We start from the raw sequence: 17,971 nt of genomic DNA, 5'->3' as shown, positions 1-17,971 counted from the left end.
GATTTTTCTCATATAAGTTGGAGTCCTAACTTCACATATAAACTAAAGTGCTCTGATTTTCAGAAGTTCTGATCATCTAAGTCAACAGAGAGGATTTTCCAAAGGAATACTTCCAACTTCAGGGCCTCCTCATGATTTCACCTCAGATTATCAAAAATGCATGGTTATGCATTGGCCCCCAAATAAATGACCTTATTTAAAAGAATTACTGGGTGTCCCAGTTGCTGCCACTGGAGTCGCACAAACATGTTCTTTAACATTCAAGCAAATTAAGTGCCACTTGTGCCCTTGGCATTTTGGAAAGGCTATTTGTTAGCTGTTTCGACAATGGCTTAGGCATCGAAATGTTGGGGTTTATCTTTCCGACATCTTCAATGTCCCATTTGTTTTTGAGGGTTTGACTAAGATGTACTGTAGGACAAAATGGAGAAAAAAAAAATCAAAAAATCTCCTTACAACATATTTGAAATTTATGACCTCTTGTAACCTATGCTAAGAACATCCAAACCCACACACCCAAATAACTTCCCCGAGTCACTGTTTCTTCTGTACTCCCTCTTTTTCATATATTGCATAATCTGACTAATGAGAACTTGCTTTCCATTAGCTTTTACAGCTTTTAAAAGGAATTAATAAGGTTCCTGTACCTGCACTTGTTAAAATTTATTTCTATTTAAAAAATCCACAAACTCCTAAGAATTAGAAGCTGGTATTGAGGCTCCTGATCCCATAAACGTTTATAACTTCCTTGTGCTGATCACCCAAGGTACCTTCCCTGCTCAAACGGAAGACCCACTTGGAATTTTTGTGCCAGGCCGTATTTTCCCTTGTGTTGTAGTTTTCTGCCTGTACGTGTGTTATCTGATGAACTAGGCTGCAGTCACAACTGGTGTTTTAAATCCTTTGGTTGCTATTTAGAGTAAAGAACTGTTTTCATCTGTGTAGGGGTTCAGAAGAGCTAAATGATCTTTGTAAGGGTGGTACAAATGTAATTTATAAATGACACACGTTATTAGTATGTATTCTGGCTAAGATATAAAAATGTTTTAAAAAAACAAATGTGATGAACACATCTGCCTTATTTAATATGAAAAATATTTTGTTTCCATGACATTGTAGAAGTCCAGCTTCTTTCTTTGCAGGACTTTTTTTTTTTTTTTTTTTTTTAAACTCCCACAGGGGGCACTCTCATGCCATTGCCAAAAGAAAGATACTTCAAGAAGAGGGCTGAACTCCGACTTGCCTTTTAGGTATTCCACAGCAACATCTTCAGTAAGTGGTGACTAAAAATATGTAGCAGTGACTCATTACAGCTTGTCTTTGAAAAGCAGCTATCATCCCAATTTAGAGAATTCCTGATATTCTCTCCCCACCATTAAAGCTGAAATGATGAAACTAAGGCTAACACATCAGGAAAAGCACAGCATGTCTTAAATGAATGATTCAAACAGGAGCCTTTTTAGATGAACTCTGCATTACCCTTGGACTCAGCACAAAATCCAGCAGAGCAGAGAAACTTTGTCTGCTGGTATCCGTATACAGGCATTTATATCAAACCTATACTAATAAACCCTGCATGCAAAACCTGCACCCCTCATTTATGCACTTATACATCTACCTTTGAGTATCTGCTGGGAAGGAAAGGATATTTTCAACAGTAATTTCATTCTGCCTGTCTTTCTTTAAGAAACTACCTGTGACTTCCTGTATGTAACCAGCTTTTTCTTTTTCAGTAGGAAACAGGAGGCAGAAAACCTGAAGCAGGCTATAAGGCTAGAAAGCTATTTCTGTGTACTTAGGTGAATGCCAGAAGTGCTTGGAGATAGTAATTTATGTCTCTGATAGGTTATGCCACATTTAAAAATAGAGTTAACAGTAATAAGCTTTGGAGCAAACTCACAAGCGATTTGTGTGCACACTTATCAGTAGTGTCCATGACCACCAATCTTTTTTTTTTTTTTTTCTGACTATTTAAGACTGGTATTTAGCTTGAGGTCTTTCCTATATATCTTTTTTCCTAATGAGAAAAAATCATAATCATCCCTTCAGAAATAGATGCCACCAGTATTTTAGGCTTCTCATGCTTAAATCAAACTACAATGCTTAATTTTAGATTTTTACTGTGGGGTCAAATTATATAAAATAAGAAAAAAAAAAGAAAAAAGCATAGCATTTCATTAAAGATCATGATTTCTCCCTCTCTTCAATGTACAACACAATATAGTGTTATAACCACAATATTGACTAAAACATAATAAAATGCTATGTTATTTCTCCCACACAGTCACCTTCTATTAATTCTACCTGTGCAATTCCAAAGTGTATTCAAAATAATATTTCATATTTTTAAATGGTAGCTATTTAAGTCAACTTGACAAATATAAGCTCAATGTTTTAAAACTCCTGTTGTAAATCCAATCCACCATGTGCTATTTGGCAGTTCTCTGGGATGGGCAGAAGGAAGAAGATCTGAAACTGGAGCCCGGCAGTCCACACCATGGTATTAGCTGTCATTCTGGGTCATGATAATCTTGATGCAGCAAAGTTGATAGGCATAGACTTGTTTTACAGAATTAGGGCCAGACTGTCTAGCTGCTACTATTAGAAGTGATTGTACACAATCTCTATAGCAGCACCTGATCTGAGTTTGTGCATATGCTTGTATTTGGGGTTTTTTTTCCTCCCAAGATCATACCTTGTGATAAATTGTGCAGATCATGCTGTCTTAGGGTGCCAGGCAGATTTCGAGGGGGAGGAAGGGGTGGCCTCTTACAGAAAAAACAGTCTCTTCTGTTCTCTTCAGGATCGACATCACATATGTTGGCATACAAACTGTCAGGATTGTCCTCGAAGCTATATGAATCTTCCCCTACTTTATCTTCTTCATGTTCTGCCTCTGTTTCTTCCCCACTATCTTCTACATCATCTTTGTTTTCTTCATCCACCTCATCTTTGTTTTCTTCATCCACCTCAGCTTCTCTTTGGCATCTTGATCCAATTTCATGCTGATCCCCTGGGTTCTGCTTGGCTTTTAATGCTAAAGAATGCATTATTTCATTTAAAATTTGCCATCTGGAAAAATTTCCTGTTTCAAGGTTTTCCACAGAAGTAACACAATGGCTAATAAAATTTTTATGAACTAATACAGTAGGAAAGCTGTCAAATACATACTGTCAGTGAACAGCTTTTAAAATATTTACCAAATCAACCGTGGAAGTTTTTATTATATATTGCTACTCTGGCACGCAACATCTTTGTGCATGCAGTATGTTAAACTTTTCTAGAGTTATTGTCAAATGGAATCACACACACACTTACCTTGCTCCATAATTTGTATTATCTGATTTTCAGTGCAGCACAGCATACCACTTAGTAAAATAAAGCCATAGCTCACACAGCGGTGCAACTAGTTTTTAATACCCTGTGGAGGTTGGTTGGTTGCTTAAATCTCTAAAATGAAATAAACATTGCCCTTGGGAGATGAACTCCACTTTCCCGTGGAAACTGAGCCTTTATGTCTTTAGTGGCCCATGCACCACAGAACAAGAATACAACAGAGGGATGTACAAGTGTAAATTTTCCCCACTATGTACAGCATCAAGCTTTGGGTAGTCGACCTAAGCAACAAAACAGAGCAAATGATACCGCTCCTTCAGCAGCCTTATAGCCAATGTGTAACAGGTAATACAGAGCCCCTGAGGGAGGTTTTCCATTCAGAGTTAACCTTTGGAAAGGCCTTCCTCTCACCACTGATTAAAATGGGAGGTTAGGGCATTTAGCTGGTTAACACAGTCAGCAATTATGCTCTGTGTTCTCCCTCCATGCGTCCATCCCAAGATGTTCCTATATAGTGTGGAAGTGTGACAAAGACAGTGGAAATGTGAGAGGGCTAACCAGACTTCTAACTCACAATTTCACAGTGTCTACTGCCTACCCAGATGTGCTAAAGCAATAGGCTTAAACTTAGCAAAGCAGCATCAGTTTCATACTGAATACGAGACAGTCAGAAAGATAAACTTGTCAATAAACAGATAAGATATAAACAGGATAAAGTTTAGCCTTGCTTTATAGATATGTGATACTGTAAGATATGCGTAACTGTAAGAAACTGCCATCAGTAAGTGCAAAGAAGACAAGTTTGCCGCTTTCAAGGGGAATGTGTACAACTACATGCATTAGCAACAAGCTTGTGATCAATCTATGCTTAGGTGTATGAAGAGCAGGCTGCAAAAAGCCTACTCTCCATGCCTCCACGCGGGAGTCGGCCACACCTGTAGGCAGTGCCTCTCCCCATACAAAGGCTGCTCTCTGAGAAATTGCAGAATTCAGCCATCTGCCAGATCAAGAGCAGATGCCTACTTCCAGAACTTACCAGGAGGTGCGCTTACACTGAGGTCTGTTTTATGGAGTCATGACTGTATTAGCACAACTGGGCAGTAAATAAATCCCTCACCTCCCTTCCCCTTCTCTCAGGACATCTGCTCGCCCCAGAAGTTGTGGTAAAATGTGGAGAGTGAAAGCGTTCAAATAATTTGGCCCCACCGTTTGTATTTAATCCCACAGAGTCTCCAGATTGCATTATTTCTTACTTAACACAGCACATGATGCGTTACCTATAAAGCTGTCTCACAACATGACTTACTAATGGCTGGTTGAGTTTCCGAGCCTAACATAAGGACGTAAGTGTCATCCTCTTCCACTTCCTCCTCATAACTGGTGAAGTTATCTGCCGCATTAATCTGGAAAGAAAAATAAAGCAGAATATATGTTTTAGTGATGTAATTCCCATGCAAAGTCATACAAGGTCAATGAGGAAACCATTATCCTGAGGAGAAACAGCCACAATTCCTTCACTTGATTCTGTCCAAAACCTCTGCATTTTTTGCAGAGACTTCTATCTGCACTCTCAGCTACTGCTAAAATCTTTAACATCCTTTTAGGGAGAAAATGGAGACAGAAGCGTAGTACACTGGTAACTATATACATAGCTACTACAGACAGAAAGAGTGAGCGTGTCTGGGTACATATAAAGGACACGCGGTACTGCTATGAAGTGACAGCCAAGTTTGCATAGCAATACAGCTGCGCTGCTCTCAGGATTCAGGCTAATTGGTCTTTGCTCAGCGCCGTGCTGGGCTGTCCAGACACCCTCTGTTCCCAGCCTTGAAGCACACGTAGGTAATGGGTGAGATCAGTAACAGAAAAACAGAAGGTCTGTAGGGCATCGCTGAATAGCTCAGGGGTACGCAGTATGCAAGCAATCTCTGGAGAGCTCATTACAAACAGCTCTGTATCCCGGCGCTTGCTACCAAAAGCCACACGTGCACTGAAGAACCACGAACGGGGCTGTGAAACGTGTTAGCAGGTCTACCTCAGTGCCCCAGTGGCAAAGCTATTTCTCATTCCTCTCGAAAGCTGTTATGTTCCCACAGCACCATTCAAAATTAACCTCAGGAGGGTCTGAACGTTCTTCTCTAAAACTTTGTCACTGAATAGGCACAACCAAGTCCTCAATAATTATTCAGGAATTTGGAGTCACAAATCGTTAACTCTGTGGGTTAACATTTGAGTACAGGTGGGGTAGCAGCCTGTTCCATGTATCATGCAAGGTTAATAATAAGCAGATGAGTGGACAGTAAAGTCAAGAGGGACAACTGATGAGCCGTTAAACCCTTCTGCGTAGCACAGAAACTGATTCCTAGGAGCTTGTGCCAGACTCTCTAAAAGATATTGTTCCCAGTATCCTTCTGCCTCCTGGCATTCGCAGTCACTCTGCCTCAGGGACTGAGAATTCTCAGGCCTTAAATTAATCACCACAGTGTGAAAAGGGAAAAAATTGGGGGAAATGGTGTATTTTTCTGGGGAACTGAGAATGTTTTCTTCCTTGCTGCTCTTTGTATGTGGTCATCTCACAGGTGCCAGTCTTATGGCAGTGCTACCATCAGATTCTGCATCAGGGCCTCCCTTGCATGCTTTGCTTTGCTGTTTGAAGAATATACCTAGATCTCAACAAAGCTATACCTTCCCCCAACAATAAAGCGTTAACCTCTATCTTCTATGCCCATTTAACCTATATATAGTTTATAGACTCTTCTGTTCTGCCTGAACTTCCCCATTGTTTATCTGGTTCCCCATTACTTCACAGAAACCTCTTTATCTTTATCTTTAGATACCTCTAACCTCCCCCCCCCCTTATATTTGCAGAATATAAGATTTAGGCCCATATGGGCAGCTCGTATGTAACCGTGCAGCTGGGAAAAAAAATCTCCGACAAGTTCTGTATTTCTCCTGTGGTGCACAAGATCCGTGCAGAACAGAACAAGCACACGGTGAGTGCTCTAGATGTATTGCCCTCTCTTGCTATGACAGAGGAAGGCCACAACAGAGAAACACTTTCAAGGTGTTTACTTTTCTCTTTGCAAACAGAAAGCATCCATGGATATATAGTTTGTAGAATGAGGTCAAAAGGGAGGCAGGGAATGGAGCCATTTATACAATGCATTAGCTCTGGTAACCATCTCTGGTAAGTGGAGGGAACAAACCTCACTGTCTGATTTTCTTATTCACTGTAGATATTTTTCAGCTGAAGGAAACCTGGAGACTCACAGAAAACCTATAGAACAGATATGATTAACAGGGATCTTTAAAACCTGAATGTTTCAGAAGATTGAAGCTGCCCTGCCCTGCCAGCTTAAAGGCTGCTTTGATAATGCTGAATTTTAGAAAATTCAGAAGGCGATTGAGAAGTTTAGCCCCTGACTACACTACTTTAAAGTTTCCTGGAGCTGACACAAACAGAAAGGCTAGCTAGATGGAAACTGTCTTCAACTAAATCTGTTTATACTACGAAAAATTCTGTATAATTCATAAATTAATGACAAACCTCTTGTGACACTGGGCATGACAAGAGTGGTGCAGCTGAAAACAGTGCAGAGTCTCCAAAGGCAGGAGTTTGTCCTCAGCTGAGGACGGGAAGCAACACGGCTGAATCAGAACGACGCCATGGCAGAGCTTGCGAGCCTTGCTACGGCGCCCTGAATGACTACGTTACTTTGGGGACTGTAGTGTCTTTTTTATGGGCTGTGTCACCTAACGAGAAGGTCAGAGCGTGGCTAGCCTGGCCTCTCCACAGTGGGATTTAGGATGTGGCCTAAAATAGTCACACAGAGCTGAACGTTAAAGTCTTTTGAGTCTGTTCAACTGAAAATGGCTTTTGGATTTACATAGAGATTTCTTAACAGTGTAAAGTCACATGTCAAGGGAAGAACTAGTTTTGCTAGAAACCAATGTTACAAAAAAAGATGGGAAAAAAGCTGTTGTTGTCAGAAGAATACTAAAAAGAACTCTGAAGGTTTGAAACTCTAGTTTGCAGGTTAGCAAGTAAAATCTGGTTACTTCAGGATGTTAGGGGAATGCTGGAATTGAAAGGCCTGAGAGACTGATGTTGTTTTAAGTCTAAGATTAAATGCCACCTCTTAATGTTGAAAGGTAGATATTTCTCTTTCTTTCAGTTATATATTTTAACTGTCTTGATTAAGCCTCATGCTGAGCTAGAGACTTTCAAAATAGCAAAGTTTTTGAACAGCTTCAAAGCTGTCCCTCTTTTGCAAAGGTTGCATTGATTTACCTCAGTTGTTATTTCTTTAGGAATGTCATTAGTGAAATGATTATAACCATCCTGTCAGGATTTTCAGCAATGCTCTTGCTGAAACATCATCCTTTTTAAGGCATGTTTTCTAAAGATTTCCTTTTTCTTCTCATACAAAGGATTTTCTTATCCCTCAAAAATATTTTTCTCCAGTGAATACGCACTGACAGAGAATCCTCCTCTTGGCAAGACCCCACAACTGAAATTTGTTGCATCGTATCTTCTTGCAGAGTGAGGAGCTAAATTAAAGTACATAGAGGAGTCTAATCCAACAGTGATACTGGATACACGGATGGTAGGAGTGAGAAGCACCTGGACATCAGCACTTCACTTATAAACAGCGACTCGCAGTAAGTCTATCAATCACAGTTCACATCGGCCTTTACATATATGGTATAAATACACTCATACTTTGTATTCCTAGAAACAAAGTAACAAAGAAAACCTCATGGTACCCTGCTCAACAGCTTGCAGAATCAAGAACTTCATACTTAAATTGGGCCTGAGACAATGCTTAGGGTCATAATTCATCAATTCGATTGATTCTTAAGCACTGGCCTCCACTGTCTCCCAATTGCCTCCTCCTTAATTGTCCTTTTCCTCCAGATAATTGGCTCCTAATAAGTAAGGTTGTATTTCAAGTGTGTGTGTGCGCGCGTGTGTGTGTATTACATATTTTACACAGAATAATTACATCACCTATGAGTCTAAATTCAGAATCACATGTCTCTATGTCATCTGCTTTACTGGCACTGCTTAAAAAATTTTTTTTTGTAATAAGAGGTTTCCATGTCTCTGCTATAATTTGGGAATTCTTCATCTGTAACCCCATCTGTTGATTATCCTCCCATTTTTTCCAGACTTTTTCTCCTCAAGTCACTGCTCTCTCTTCCAGTACTCAGTGTCACTAAACTTGATAGCCCACATGCTGCCTTGATAATCTCTTTAAATCTGAACAAGGCATGTTATTGAGGAGTAGGAAATCCTTTACCGGAACCACTTACAATGCTAAATGAAAGATGTACTTTCTGTGTGGCTCAGCAGTGAATCGTTCCATTAAACACCACAACTTAGACTATTTTATTCCCTCCATGTAATTCAGTCAGTGTCAAACCTACCAGCATATACTTAGCTGCAGTCTCCCCAGATACCCTCTGCTTCAGGGTGAAATAACATTTCTGCATCCTGTGTAAAGATGTCTGAAGGACATGATGCATTCCTTCTCCTTGAGGCAAACTTCTCTTTCCTGAAAGTCAGTGCAGTACTGGCTGAGCTACAAGACCCTCCTCACCCACCCAGTAAAAATTATTTTTCCTATAACCAGCGTATGCAGTAGGAAACCACGAGAAATGCAGCTCCCTACGGCCAGTCTCCCAAAGCCTGCAATTTATAGGATTACCCCAGGCCACATCAAAATTCTAATATTAATCTTAGTACTAAACTAATTCAATTTGCACACCTCGGTCAGTCCATCTGCCTACTAGTTTTCTTCATTAAGCCTTATTCTTGGAGAAGCAAGACTTCAAACGCTAGATTAAATTGAAGGTGCTGCCTTTAATTTGCTTAGGACAAAGGCTATCTAATCCTCTTCTAGACTCTAGATCATTTCTAGCTGCTTCTTGGGTAGCTTTCAGGCTTGCTATCAGACATCTCTGAAACATCATCCAGTCACACTAAGGTCATTCATTTAGAGCCGAGATAGCTTCAGCTGTTGATTTGTTTATAACATGTAGCCACAACATTCTTCTAATACCACTCCCAGTATTCAAAGTCTGCAGCTCTGCCAGATGGAGCTTTGCTCATTGACCTATCTCCTACCACTCCTGCCCCCTCCCTCTGCTAATTTGGAGCCCTAATTCTCCTGGGACCTTGAGAAACAAGTTGCCAAATGCTGGTTAAAGCTATCACAGTCTTTATGGTCGTGCTATAGAGGCTGTGCAGGCGTGTGGAGCACAGGCGCAAGCACAGTTGTGCTTTTAGAAAAGCTCTGACACTGTGCATTGGTGCCTAGGCCTTTGGGGTCAGTGTAGCCCAAAGAAGCAGTCACTGTCTTCTCGAAAGATCATGGCAAACAAAAACCAAGGGGACATGGATCCACTTGCACTTGCACTTTCAGGGTCCATTGAAACTGAACGCAGGCCTGAGTACTGCACACCGTTCTCTCATAGATGCACATAAAACGAACAGGCTTGAAAGCCTGGAAGTAGATGTGAACTTGGGACATTTCTGTAACTGAGTAAGACTATGCCCAACTATAAATCACCTTGCTGAATGACGGAGCTGAAAGGAATTTGAAAAATCTTTCTATTATCTAAATTGCTAATGGAATACGGACTAGTACAGGGACCAGGACATTATGCAACCCTAATCAATAAGCCTTTCCATTTTGACAATGAATTGTTGAAAATTAGCCTTATAAAAACATTTCTTGCTACCTATTTCCCTTGTTAGCTGCATTTCATTTTGTGCCTTCGTAAATGTCCTTAAGTGCCTGTGCTACACTTCTCAGTTTGTCCTTAGTAACCTGAAACAGTTCCCACTTCCTGTGGACTTCCTTCTGGAATCTGGGGTTAGGAGAGAGCATGCTGGTCTCCTATTACGCTTTCAATCTTTCCTCCACAATAAGGTAAGTTTGCACTTCTGTTTTAATAGTATTTCTTTTAAAATGTCACTTCTCTTTACCTCCTGTGAGACAGCGCACAAGTAAGCTTCATACCAAATCTCTAAGCTCACTGAAATATGTTTTTTTCTGAAATCTACTGCTATTATTTTGTTATTTCTCCATCCCATCATATGAACTGTGCATTACAATGTATGTTAGATGCCTCTCACTAATGTTACCTTCTGCCTGCACATTCTCAGTAAGTTTCTCCTGACTGGTTACAATCAAAGAAGAGCGTCCTGTAGCTATTTCCTTCACCTTCAGCATCAGAACCTTACTGATGCTTTTAAAACTTGCTGGATAATCTGTGTCCTGCTGTGTTCCTTCCCAAGCAGACACTGGTGCTGTCGGAATCCTTATTACAGGTAGATCCTATGCTCTGTATGATCCTGCCAGATAGTTACTCACAAAGCTCTCCTCCCACGTGGTTTGACAGCACCCACAGCACGCAGCCTCCGACACCATCCATCTGCTTTTCAGCTTTGCTTGCCCCCAGGATGCCCAGCACGTCTGTCGCAACCTCTGTCTGCTCTTGACCTTGGCGCAAGCCCATGCATCGCTGGTATACAAACGTGACACTTTTTCCTGTTTCCCCAGGTCTGTGCTTCCTGAACAAGCTATACTATTTCATGTAAGTCATGTAAATTATCCCACCAGCTACCTGTTATGCAGATTAATTGTAAACTTGGTCATCTAAAAGAATCCTGCATCCTTATCCTAATTTCTACACTTTTTGTAGTTTTATACAACTACCTAAGTTTTTCTGAGGACTGGCCTATTATTCTCCTCCTTGTCCTTCCTTTAAGCTAAATAAACCTCTACATGAAATTGTAAATAACCTTGTGCCTTTCCAGTTTGTAGATCATTGTACAGATCACTACCAACCAGTATTTCAGATTCTATAAAAGGTACTTAGCATAAGCAGCCAAACTCTGAGTATATTTTTGACAACAACAAGCTCAAATATGATCGTGATAAGTTCTCTAATCCAACAGAGGAAGGGATGGTTTTCCATCCATTGAATTCGAGGCAATGGCATGAACACCAAAATCAGATATGCTAACTTCCTTCTGAAAAGGGAGTATGCTGGATCTTCTAAAAAACATCAACTTCTTAAAAAATGAAAACAGTAAAACAGCTTCTGCACTCTCTCAAGTGCAAACTAGAAGGTCCTTTCCAGACAACTTAAAAAAGAGAACAAGAAACCTGATTTTCTGAAGTGACATAACTTTTTGATAATTTCATTTCATGCGACTTTCTGAGCTAACAGAAACCTTATCGATCTCTTCACAAACTGCATAGCTGAAAACCAAGATTGCCTCTGATAATTTAGCAAAGGTAATCCATAGAAAAAACTCAGCTGGTCTTACCACAAAATCTACTTTCACGGATGGTAACTAAGACTGTAAAGATGGAGAAACAGATTAAACATCATTCAGAACAGTGGTACACCTCACATTCTAGGCCCTACATCAGTGTTTCTGATCTCAGGAGTAGAAAAATATTTTCTTGAGTGTTTCCATCAGTTAGTGCTTCACTACTGAATCATTTGCTGTTTGTGACCTTAACAGGCTCATTTGGAAATTCAACTCTCCTCCGTATCTAAACTTAAAGCATCATCATAATATATTTCTTACTCCTGCACCGCTTCCAAATGCCTTCCACAGAGCCAGCTCTGTCTGCATTTTAATGTTAGTTGGTTCTGGATGGATGACGCATCCACATTTCATTTAGAAAGGACTTAAATTCTGCAACAGTAGGACTAGGTCCTTATCAGAAGAATGATTTCCAGGCTAAATCTATGCAGTACGTAGGGGTAGTTTCCGACGGACAATCATTCCCTCATTGTGACAACACAGTCGGCCTTCCAGCGCTGGGAGCCCTTCCCAAAATAGTGGTTGTCTCTCTGGCCTGCCCTTAAGAATTAATACTCTGCCAGTTGCTCCTAGAAGACGGCGGCAACAACAAAACACTGCTTTCCTCTGTTACTAGAGGCATACTTGGCAAGTTTTTTATTTCCATGGGAGGTGAACTGTTTCAGCAAAATCTACAGTCCTCTAGCCTGAGCAGGTGCTGGGTGGAGGAGGAGCTCTCCCCAGTGCTTTGAAGGCTTTCTTAACCAAGGGGCTTCAGTGCATTCGTGCTGGATGTGGATACAGGCCTCACTGGGCAGGGATTATGGAGGTGGGAAACCTGCATCTTTCACAGAACACAACCCTACTCGGCATTCAGGGAGGGCTTTAGGAAGACTCACCCTAGTTCCTGCCCCCTCCCTACAGCAGCACAATCTGCATCTCTGAGAACATGCCCTTGAGCTCCCTGACACCAGCAGCACCCCACGGGGTAGCCCCTCTCCTTCGGTGTTGCTGGAAGCACTCAGCATTGAAAGATGCAGAAGCCTTCACCCGCGTGCTGTCACACTCCCTTTCACTGCTACTGCATCCTCTCGCTGGGAGTGAATGTAAGCAGAGAGCAAAAAAAGGATGGAAATAGGGTGAGTCATCCCAGAACCTCGAGACAGAAGAAATTACTTTCCTTAGATAGAGGTTTCCTCCATTCCTCTATCATGCATGTAGCAGACTCACTTTCTAAAGCAGTTGTTCTTGCTCTTAGTATGGAGAAATTGGAATGAAACATAGTAGTTGGGCTTTTTTTTTTTCCAGGTGATTTGCTCAGACTGCTCCTCAGAGCTGCCAGCACTGTCTGTTTAGCCCCCAGATGCAACAACAGAAGCAGAGGGGCCCAGGAACATGCTGCCATTTGATACCCGTCTCCCCAGTTGTCGCTCCTTTTGTTCCACCCTTCCTACAGCCTGGCCTGCACTATACCCTTTGGCACTGGGCCTGCCACAGCCTTCCTGAATGCAAAGGTGAGAAGTAGATACATTCTGTCGGATGTTCTCCTTTTGCACTCCCCCTACTTCATGAAATGCAAGCAGGCAGTTCGGCTTCATTCAGTTCCACTTCATTCAGTTCCACCTGTATCCCTGAGCTGTAGCCTAGTGACTGGCCATTTCAGTTATAAAAATTTTTCTAACTCTCAAGTTTGCATTAATGTTACTAATATTCACATATTCTACAATGTAAAATATTCATCAAAGTAGTGGGAGTGTTTAAGTATTTATTACTCATTTTTCCCAGGGCCCTGTATAAGCACCTGGAGAAATGACTGAAGAAGCCAGCTTCATAAAATTGATTGCATGCATAAGGACAGAACCAACACTGCTGTTCGTTAGCTTTATTAATGTTAAGCACTTTGACTACCCTATTACCTTGCTTGATAACTCATGCTTGCAAAAACAGATGATGAGACAATACAGATTTCTCCAAAGCATGAGCTCAGCGAAACTTGTTCAATCCAGTGTAATAATCAAACGTAAAAATACACTCGGGAATCTAATCTGGTTTTAAAGCCCCAGTTCTGCTGGGCAGGTGGGAAGAGAGGAGGTGGAGCGTTTTGCTGCACATGTTCTGCCACGAAATGCTGAGACAGAAAGCAGTTTTACAGCAGTGTGGGCTGAGCAGCCCGGGGGCTGGATCCAGCCTTTGAAATAGTTGAACTTGGCCTCCTGACCTCAGCAAGTCTTAGAGAAAGCTGAAAACAGCATATATTATCGTGCCAGCCAAAACTGCTGCCTTCTCCTGCTTGCTCCCTATGTGGTGGAGCAGGCAGCTCCTCCAAGCGCAGAGCCGCGCCAGCCCCAGGTGCTTTGTGCTGCTGCACGAGGTGGGCCCTCAGCTCCCTTTTTCTCACGGCGAGCGAGCATGAGCACCTTGGTGCCTCGGCTCCACGCTGCGCCTTTGACTTGCTCGCACCCCAGGCTACCGCGGGGAGCTGCAAGCGCGGCGTTGCTGAGCCAAGAGGTCAGCACAATCAACACCCAGAAAGGATTTAGAAGACCCTTCTCTCCTCTACTCATTTACAGGAGAAAATCAAGGATACGAAAAGTTCCTAGGATTGTTTTGTCACTGATGCTGTTCACTGCTGTATTTCCATTATTACCTCTTAGTTTTCCATGTGTTATTGAGGGCTTGTGATACCCATAGAAGATGACAGCATCCACAGTGCCAGTAACATCCATCAGCCAGCCAAGCTAGAAGTAACTGGCCTGAACTTGTGCCATACAAGTCAGAGAGCAAAAACAACTAGTATTTAAGATCAGTAACTGTACTTTTGAATAAAGCTGCCCATTCTATGAGCAAAAGGTAATGATTATTCCATTACTCAAAATGACTTCTCTGAGTAGCAAGCAATCATAATTTATTGCAACCCCCTCATGCCTTTCTAGTTTCTCATGCAGCTGCTTACACCGTGTGGCTTTTTATCAGGTGACTGGGCATAATAAACGCAGCCGTGTTGTCACTTTTCAAATATATGAGCCCTACCTCAGTGCTATACACAATTTTCTTTCAAAAACTTGTTCCCTTTGCATAAAAAATGCATCATCATCTTTCCCAGTGCCCACATTTCTCTTTTTGGGTCTTATGTGTGTATAATTTATTTGTCTATATGAGTTTCAATTTAAGTGGCCAGTTTCTCCTTTGCTCCTATTACTTCAAATTAGGAGTATCTCACTGTGACCTGGACTGGCATATTTATTTGCTGACTCAACTAATCCTAACAAATTAGAAGTGAAATGCATACTAAATTACGCAGAAGAGGAAATAAGATAATAGAATGACAGTAAAAATAATACAGCAGTGGAGGAAACGCCCATATTTCTGGTGACATTCACAGTAATTTGCAAGAGCTTCCGCACACAGTTTGCTGAAAGCCCTAACAGCTACCAATTTTCTGCAATACTGAAAGACGGTGAAATGTTAAGAGTTCTCAAGTCAATGCATTGAAAGTATATTAATGCACACTTAAACACTAAAGATACATGATTACCCAGAATAAAAGAAATGAGACACGAAACATTCCCCTGCCAAAATCCAATGATTTTGGGAGCAGCTTGAAGGAAATACATGATTGAAATACATGATTCGCAGCACATTAAGAAACCAAACAAAACTAAAACAACAATGGGCACCCAACTTAGGTCTCAAATATTTTAATGTGAGCGAAAAGAATTGCTTCATCTGAAGTAATCTATTCTAATCTTATGTAATTTCCTTCTGAGCTCTCTTACTAAACCAATTCATCTGCATGTCTGCCTTTAACTTCACTACAAGCAGATTTACTGCACTGCATATCAGCCAGCTGACATCCCTGAACTGACCCATTTGCATCACTGTTCTGCACAACTTCACACTTGCTTTGTATGCCCGTCTACAAACCATGGTAAACTTTCTCCAACTTTTTGTAATTCCTCCTTTTAACTGAATTTCTGGAACAAGAAGAAGCCCTGCCTCTGTTCAACTTCACCGCCCCTGACAAATAACTAATAACAAAAAAACAAACCACGTGGAAGCTTGGTGTGTATACCTATAAATAATATCTTGGTGTGTATACCTATATTTGCAAATACAAATATCTATATTTTTATATATTCTAAATGTTCATTTATTATTAGACGGCCTTCATAACTACAAATTTTACAGAAAAATATTACTGCAGGAGAGAGAAAAAGAAACTTCTAATCAGAAAACTTAATTTACTGCTATATACAGAAATACTTTTCCATCAAATCACAGCAGTCTCCATTTGAAGAACTTTTGCTCACTTTCTTCTAAGTATCTCTGCCGTTCTCTAATCCAACTACTGAGTATCAAGGGATTTTTCTTCTGAGCATTCAAAAATAAAATGCCTCCTCAGACTCATTTTAGCTCGTTTCTCCTTTAACGACAGTTCTTGTTACCTCACTTTTCACACACCCACGCGACTCTTTGAAAGACTTGGGAATCTCGCGGAGTACTGGTTCTGCTGAGCAAGATCTCCACTGCTGCTTGGCAGGCTGTGCAACCCCTGCAGGCTCCACACAGGCACTCCCACCTTGCCAACAGGTTGATTTTTCAATCTAGCAGGATACAAGTTTTTCTTATTTTCCTTCATTCTGTCTGGGCAAAACAATAACAACCATTCTCTACAGAACTTCTCTTTGACTAGATGACAATGACACTGTTTGAACTTTTAGTGTAGTTACTAAATTACTGCTCCCTTAGCAGACTGACTGGTAGCAGAGAGAGAAGGTGGCAGGTAGATTCACTAAGTAGTATCTAAGGTTTGTGCACACAGCAAGATGAACCACCATTTCCATAAAGACGCCCTATGGGAATCTGAATGGGACTTAAGCAATAAATATATATAAGTATACCCCTGTAAAAATGGACATGTGTACGGCATAACCATCATTTCTAAAGCCTTTCAAGCAGTGCTGCCAGCATCAGCCATGATGCAGCTGAATGCTCCCTCCCATCAATTCATGACAGTTGTCAAGAAACAGTTGTCCAGCGGAAAACTGCCCTGGCATAGCTTCATCCAGCCCCTTCGCCCCTCCAAAACTTTCCCCTTTATGGAACAAGAAAGTTATAGATACTCTAGAGGTTCCTCCGTTGAAAAGAAAAAGCGCATTTGCACTGTCTGACTGCTAGGCAGGGAATAACAAGACACAGTTTTTCATCTCATCTCTCCTATTTATTTCTGTGTTTGTTTCCCCTAGATTGCACACATATCTAAAACATTTTTTCTCCAGAGCAAGAAACAGCCCACTAGCACTGAAGAGTTTTGTTTTATTCTCCTGTGCAACAATAGTAAGAAAAAAAAAGCATAATTGTAAAGCATAATTATGTTTAGATGATCTTAATATGAACCAGTAGCACGAAATGTCTCAAATACTGCAGGGGCACAGCAGCTAAATGGGGAGATGGAAACACATCTGAACGGGTCATAGGCTAGTGGAAGAGCAACACCTGCAGATTTAGATTAGCACAACTGAAGGGCTCCTGCTTAAGAAGGAAGAGTGAAAAACTGGCTTTTAATGAGGTATTGGGCCAGTGAAATAATCAACGGAAGGAAAGGAAGAGGATGGGTGGGGGCTGAGTAAACACAGCACCCCTATGTACAGCCCGAGAGTCTTTCTGCCCCTTTGCACTTTAATGAGGACAGGCACGGTCTGACCGAGCAGAAGAACCTACAGCCTTCCCGGATGGTGCATTTCGAAGCCCCATGCTCCTGATTACTTAAAAGCATGTCGTGCACTGGAGTCAAAGGCAGCTGCATGTATGCTCCTGGCATAACATTTATGATTTATCCCTGGGGTGTAGCTCTACAGCATAAATAAATTATTTCTCATTTCCTGTCCTATTTTCTATATATACACTGCATATAGTGTTACTCTGCCAAACAGATGCTATATTTTGTATCAGAAGAACTACATTTTAGAAGCTGATGAAGTCACAACATTGTTTATGTTCTGCTCTCAAATAACAGAAATTTCTAAGCTCTCTGGTGATTTAGCTCTTTCCCCTGATTCTGCTGCATGCCTAGAAGTTCTTCTTCTTTCACAGAAACCAGTGGGAGTTTTGCTCTGCCTAGCCTAGATTTTTCTATATCAAATTTAAGGGGAACGGAATAAAGGACCTAAAGCTGTGGTATTTCTACATGCTCTGCACACACCTGCTATCACTAGCCAGGGTTTTCAGATACAGGTGCTTATATTCAGGTTTTTAAAACCATCCTTACATTCCCGAAACAATAGCTAAGATAAAGAATGAGAACAG

The 17,971-nt window shown here is 41.2% G+C and overlaps 1 protein-coding gene and 1 long non-coding RNA gene across 7 annotated transcripts in view; one reads left to right on the top strand and one right to left on the bottom strand.

Annotated features, from left to right (window-relative positions):
- BANK1 (B cell scaffold protein with ankyrin repeats 1) overlaps positions 1-17,971 on the bottom strand; it is a 151,519-nt gene that overhangs the window by 24,458 nt on the left and 109,090 nt on the right. For 5 of the 6 annotated variants that reach the window (XM_026109501.2, XM_026109523.2, XM_064510528.1 and 2 more), the window contains 2 exons: positions 4,643-4,739; positions 2,696-3,037 (listed from right to left, as the gene is read on the bottom strand). In XM_026109501.2, the coding sequence (XP_025965286.2) occupies positions 2,696-3,037; positions 4,643-4,739 (439 nt within the window). The remainder of the gene's footprint in view (positions 1-2,695; positions 3,038-4,642; positions 4,740-17,971) is intronic. The other variant, XM_026109545.2, reaches the window with a different exon arrangement.
- Positions 7,832-13,175, top strand: LOC135328159 (uncharacterized). Its single transcript, XR_010388895.1, has 3 exons — positions 7,832-7,998; positions 10,158-10,941; positions 12,974-13,175. It is a non-coding gene; the product is annotated as an uncharacterized LOC135328159 (long non-coding RNA).

This window comes from Dromaius novaehollandiae, chromosome 4, assembly GCF_036370855.1.
Source record: "Dromaius novaehollandiae isolate bDroNov1 chromosome 4, bDroNov1.hap1, whole genome shotgun sequence".
NCBI classification, from domain to species: Eukaryota; Metazoa; Chordata; class Aves; order Casuariiformes; family Dromaiidae; genus Dromaius; species Dromaius novaehollandiae.
Note: the sequence above shows the minus strand (reverse complement) of the source record. Positions and strands in the feature narration are given on the sequence as shown.